Source organism: Lontra canadensis, unplaced genomic scaffold, assembly GCF_010015895.1.
Source record: "Lontra canadensis isolate GAN:19392208 unplaced genomic scaffold, GSC_riverotter_1.0 scaffold25, whole genome shotgun sequence".
In the NCBI taxonomy this organism is placed as follows: Eukaryota; Metazoa; Chordata; class Mammalia; order Carnivora; family Mustelidae; genus Lontra; species Lontra canadensis.
In genome coordinates this window covers 961,297-967,296 of record NW_022631019.1, presented here as the reverse complement: position 1 = coordinate 967,296, position 6,000 = coordinate 961,297, and the positions used below count along the sequence as shown (strand labels likewise).

The following is a 6,000-nucleotide window of genomic DNA, read 5'->3' as shown; positions in this document are numbered from 1 at the left end:
GGGACACGTGCATCCTGTGCAGGCGACTGGCCGCGGGAAGCACGGCGTCAGGGATGTGCAGGACGTCCGTGGGTCTCCAGATGCACTACTAAGGCTGGGCACTCACACATGGACCTTCTTACATTTTTCTAACTCTGAGTATCGTTATTACCGACAAAAATACTGTGTCAAAGATTCGATACAAGAGGTCACATAGGCACTGCTTAGCGTTTGCAGAAATATTTTGTGCAGATTTCGTTTTCCATTTCCTCCCTTGTTTTGGTGTCCGGGGGCTTCGGTGAGCAGCGCTAGAATCCGGGGTCCGGTCTCGCCGCCTGCCCACGAGCGCCCTGACGACGGAGACGCGCGCGTGTGACCTACGTGTTAACGACACAAACTTACCGGGACTTGGCAAACCTCGCAGATTTGTAAATTCTTCACTGCGGTGCCCCCCCAGCAATCGGGCTCCCGTCCCCAGTCCCCGCCCGCTCCAGCGCCTCCCACGTGGGTGTCGCCCGCAAGGCGGGGCAGGTGCCGACACAGAAAAAAGGCACCGGGAGGCTGCGACATCATGGGCACATTTTATTCCTCAGGACATCACAGGCTGACTCCTGGCGGAGCAGGTCAGTTCTGTTTCCGTGGAAAGTGTGCGCTTTCAGAATCGTGGGGCAGTTTCTCCTTTGGACGCGGTCACCGCGGCTCCTCCGCGGCCCAGGCACAAGAAGCAAATTCCTCCAGCTCAAGGCCGGCCGCGCAGGCCCAGACGCAAGACTGTTCCGCTCCGGGGGGGCCGGCTGGACGCCCCGTCCGCGGTCTCTGCGGCAAGTGTCCCTCCCTGGCTGCGCCTGGAGCCTCGCGCCCAGCCTGGCATGCATGCGCTGTGGTTAAGGATAGAGTGAAGGGGTCATTCACAGACGTGTCCGTGGCAGAGAAGACGGCCTCACACGGACTCCTCGGTGGACAGCAGTAACGGGTTGATGTACTCAAAACCTTCAAACTCCGACTGGTCGATCCTCTTGATGACGTCCCTGTGTGGACAGGCAGGGCACGGGGATGGGTGTCGGGCCCTGCCCCCAGGCCCACCACCGACCCCGACAGGGCTGACAGCGGGCAGGGAGCCCTGACCCCGTGGCCGCCCCCCGCGGGCCTTACTCGTCGTCCGGGGTCAGCTGCACGGGCTCGCTGGTGAACTGGGTGTCGAAGTTGTCCAGACCATACTCGTCGGTTATCTGGGGCTGGAATGGCGGGAGGGCCTGCTTCTTCTCCAGCTGGGAAGAACAATGCAAGAAGTCAGGTCGATGCTGTCTGTCATCTCTGTGGGATCGGGGTCTTTGCGGGGACTTAAATCACAGAAAGGAACAGGAAGACACAGTGTTTCACTAGGTGTTCGAAGGCCAGTTTTCGTTTCCCTTAAACACGAGTCTAGGAAAAAGTATCTGAAGCCAGAAAAATCCTGAGTTTAGAAATGCTGGTTGGACAAGGCCACGCTGGAGGTCTGCACGCCCACGGCCTGGGCCCTGAAACCGAGCGGGGCTGGGCTTGGGAGTGTTTTCTGTCCTCCATCTTGGAAGCCTGGTCACAAGGGAGCTCGGACTTGGTGGGGCCACCGCCACCCACACCTGTCGTGCTGCGACCTTCTTGCCTGAAGAGCCGTGAAGGACTCGCTCTGTTTCTAATTAGAAGGGGACGCTCGACAGGCAGGAGACGGTGCTCCTCAGGATCCGGACCAGCTCCCCACTCACCTCTTACGGGCCTGAGACATGCGCCGCGAGGTGGAGACGGGGTGCCCACTCGCTCAGCCCCTCCGGCACACACACAAGCTCCCCCCACCCCGAGGTGTGCGCTGTGCACCTGCGTTGGGCCACGCACGTCCCCAGGCACTAACACGGAGCCGTGAGCGAGAGACACAGGTGCCTGCCCCGTGGAGCCATTGTGTTGGGTCCCCTCCCTGCCGCGCAGCCCCGCGTGAAGCTGGGGGCAGGGGGGCGAGAGGAAGCACGAGGCAGATGGCACAGCCCCACTGGGCCCTCGGTAGGGCTGAGCCTGGAAATGCCCGCCATATGGGGCTCCACACGTGCCCGTACGGGCCATGGAACCAGGCAAGGCCGACGCGACGAGCTGTTCAGGAGCAGCAACGGTGCCCAAGCAGGTGTGGGGAGCGAGCGGCACGGGCCCGCATCGTTGGGTGGAGGATGCGGGGGTGTCCCAGACTCGGGCGAGTCCTGGCCGCCGGCTGCCCCAGGGCACGTGGCAGAGGACGGGCCGCCCCTGCAGGCAGAGCGGGCAGCTTGTGTGTGGGGCCCGAGGCCCCGTCCTTGCTATTTCTCACCTTTTCTACGTGACTCGCCACGTTCCTTTCTACGAAACTTTTCTGACGGGGGCTGGGGGGCATGTTTCTCAGGCCGCTTCTCCACCCTGGGTCTCGCTGCGCTCGGATGTCAGCAGCAGCTCCCAGCGGACCCAAGCAGCGAGCAGAGCTGCGTCTGAGGCAAGCAGCTCCCCGGGGCCCCCCACGCCCACCACTCGCCCTGGGGCCCCGTCCTCCAGTCCGCCCGGCCTCCCTCCGAGTGCATCTCACAAGCGCTACCCCCTTTCCTCAGTCAGAAGCACCGGACGCCACCGGGGGACAGGCCACCGCGGGGGTGTGCCGTGTGAGTGGAAAGGACCCTGGCAGGGGCGCTCTGTGGCAGCCGGGCAGACTCCAGTTCTGAGGGCCTGAAGGCAAGGCGGGGCGGGCCACCCTGCAGGGGGTGTTGGGGGCACCAGGGGCTCCGTGACACCTGAGAGGAGGCAGGAGGTCCCCAGACAGAGGCGGGTGCTGCTGGCAAGGCTGGGCGGGAAGCAGCCCCACACCGGGGGTGGGGAGAGGCCCAGACCCTGGAGGCTGAGGCCCCCAGGACGGGGTGGGAGAGGCCGGGGGGTGGGGGGGGTCCAGGACGACTGCATCTCCCAGCGGGGCTCCTCTTGTCCGCTAGTCCCTATTTCCCCAGCTCCGGGTGATGCACCCCCCATGGGCTGTGTGCAAGGCAGAGACTGTCCTAGACCCTGCCCTCCTGGCCATGGGGGCAGCGAGGGCATTCCAGGAGCTGCCCTGTGAGGGCAGAGGGACCTCAGCACCCGTGTCTCCCCTTCCACTACCTGCACAAGCCTCCCACCGGAAACAGCACCCCCCGAGCACTGCGGGTGCTGGGCTTAGGACCCCGTGTGCCAGGTAGCACGGGTCTTCCCGCTGGGGCGTGTCAATGACGGCAGTGGCTGAGCAGGTGGTCACTCACCTCCCGGGGCCACGGATGTGCCCGCATGCCCCCCATGTCCCCGGGGAACCACCTACACCTTCCTCGGAGCACTGGGGTCTGGACGTGGCTTATGAACGTGGACACAGCTTGTAAAAGAACTACCTCATCGTGTCACATCTACACCATCGCCCCTTAGCCTGCTGATCACAGCAGGCACAGGCTGCCCTTGAGAACCAGGTTTTTGGCAAGGAGGCACTGACCAGGAATGACCAGATGCCACCCCCATCGCACGGGCTGGAGCCGTGCCACGGTAGGCGAGGTGTTCACGAGGGCCTTTCCATCCAGCTCAGCGGTATGACGCCTGCCTCGTGGCGGGGGGGGGGGCACCTGCATGTTGCCATGGGCAGACCCTGCCCTGGGCTCAGCCCCTCAATGCGTGGTCCGTGGAGGCTCCATGCGGCCTCCAGGTTGTGGACACCTGGCGGGGGCACTTTCCTCCGGGCCAGGCATCCCAAACTACACTGGTAACAGTCAGAAACCAGCCCAAATCTACATTTCCTCTCCCTTGTGCCCTCAGTTTTCCTTCCTTCCTTCCTTCCTTCCTTCCTTCCTTCCTTCCTTCCTTTTCTTTCTTTTTTTAAAGTAATCTCTGCATCCAACATGGGGCTTGAACACATAGCCCTGAGATCAAGGGTCTCACACTCCACCGACGGGGCCCACCACACTAGAGGCTCCTGTGCTCTGAATGCTGTAGAGCACGTGGGTGTGATAACTTCGAGGGAGAGGATGCAGATTCTGTTTTGAAACCCCGCAGCTGCGGCCTGGACAGGGCTGAGCATGGCAGGGTGGGCGCGTGGTCTGAGCACGGGGACCTCACCACGACCCCACAAATGCACGGACAACAGTCCCGTGGGGGGACGTGACAGTGACCAGAGGGAATGGATGTGAGCCACTCTGCCTACGGGGCCGGGAGGTGGACCTCAGCGCTGGCTGCGAGGCTGCCATGACGCCGCCCCGAGGGGGCCAATCCGGTTTGAGCGAAAGTTCGACGTTGACTTACTTAGCTAACTGACCTCCTTTGTCTCAGAGGAGCACAGTTTAAAGGTTGTGTTTCAGGAACTCCAACCATTTATGTATTTTGAAACAAATTGAGTTCAATCTCCCTTTAGTATCAGGAACCACCGTGTTTGTAGCCTTCACTGCTCACCGTGTCCCAAGATGGGACCGAGAAGGGCAGGTTCTGGAAAACCAACCATGAAACCGGCTCCCACCAGGGGCTTCCACACAGAATCCACCAGGCAACGTGGTCAGATTGAGGACGACCCCAGATGGACCCCAGGCAGCACAGCACGTGGTGGGGGACACCCAGGCAGGACGTCTCCCAGGGCCCCCGAGGGTGGCCCCACCACACCCTTCGTGCCCAGCCCTCCCTCGGGGGTGGGGGGCAGCAAGCGGGTCCCCGTGCTTTACCAGGTCCCAGTCTATGCTGCGGAAGAATGCGTGAGACTTGATATCGGAAAATCCCGTCTGTGGCCGGCAGCCGAGCCTCTCTTTGGGGTCCTAGGGGTCAGAGTTCAAATAAGGACCAGTCAGTATGGAGCAAAGCAGCGCAGATTCACAGCCGGAGGACACGGGCTTCCTGCCCCCGAGACGCGCTCTGGCCAGCTCAGCCACCCGGCTGAGGGGCAGCCGCCGCCTTCACTGCATCTCTCTTGAGCATAATCTAGTTCGGTTCTGGCAACTGCGACTGAAGACCACGGTGTGCGGGGCAGAGGCCAAATGAAGAAGCAAAAGCCCCACCCCCGGAGGTCCTGCAGCAGCCACGGCAAGAGCCACGCGCCGTGGTCGGCCCTCCTGGCGGCCACGCTGTACCTTGTTTAAAAATCCTTTCAGGACGTGGGAGGCCTTCACCGAGAGGAACCGTGGGATCCGGATGGGCTTCTCCAGGATCACTGCAACAAGGGGCCGTGTGAGAAGTCACGTCACTTCGAGCCGCGGGGCTCGCCCTGCCCAGCCACGGGAGCTGGGTGGTCTGCAGGGCTCTCCAAACCCCTTCTGAGCAGGAGCGCCCAGGGCGTTTTCAGTGCCCCGGCCCCTCCTCCCGACATCCAGCAGGGTCTCTCCCCGACAGAGGGGGCCCCCCACACCGTGCTTAGGATCTCGCAGGAGCCAGCAGCCCCCTCACGGCCCCTCGAGGGCGCCTCTGCACGGGACTGCCAGAGGGCGCTGCGGGGACCACCGTGTTGGGGCATGGGCCTCTCGCGGAGTGAATTCTGGCCCAGGGGCAGGTGTTTGTACTCGCCGGTGGCAAGGAGCCCTAACCAGGTCCCACCTGCAGGGCATGGGGGTGGCAGGGCAGGAAGGAGTCTGGGCTAAATCAGGACAGGCCGTCTCTCCCGGGGAACCAGCCCTCCACACCGCGGCTGCTCCCACGTCCCCAACACATTCTTTCCGTCCCTGAGAGTGGGGTCTGCGAGACCAACCTTGCTTGTGGGGTCAGGTGGTGGGGGAGACCCAAACGCACAGCCCGGGGGCGGCACCTGAACCCTCGGGAGACGGCTTGCGGCCCACGCACCTTGGAAAAGGTAGTCCTCCGTGTTCATGTCGGGGTTGTCGGTGATGATGTCAAAGGGGGAGCGTCCGGCCATCATCTCAAACATCAGAACGCCTAGCGCCCACCAGTCCACACTGAACCCTGGAGGGACGGCACAGGCGCGGCCTGCAGTCGGTCGGCAGGGGCTGGGCCTCAGTGGGGAGGTGGGGGAGCACAGCCGCGGGCATGGCT

The 6,000-nt window shown here is 63.1% G+C and overlaps 1 protein-coding gene across 4 annotated transcripts in view; it reads right to left on the bottom strand.

Annotated features, from left to right (window-relative positions):
* Positions 1–541: 541 nt before the first annotated feature.
* The window catches only part of PRKCZ (protein kinase C zeta), a 92,871-nt gene continuing 87,412 nt past the window's right edge, over positions 542–6,000 (bottom strand). For all 4 annotated transcript variants that reach the window (XM_032863179.1, XM_032863182.1, XM_032863180.1 and 1 more), the window contains 5 exons: positions 5,791–5,910; positions 5,088–5,167; positions 4,686–4,775; positions 1,132–1,247; positions 542–1,007 (listed from right to left, as the gene is read on the bottom strand). In XM_032863179.1, coding sequence (XP_032719070.1) covers positions 920–1,007; positions 1,132–1,247; positions 4,686–4,775; positions 5,088–5,167; positions 5,791–5,910 — 494 coding nt within the window. In that variant the 3' untranslated portion in view covers positions 542–919. The remainder of the gene's footprint in view (positions 1,008–1,131; positions 1,248–4,685; positions 4,776–5,087; positions 5,168–5,790; positions 5,911–6,000) is intronic.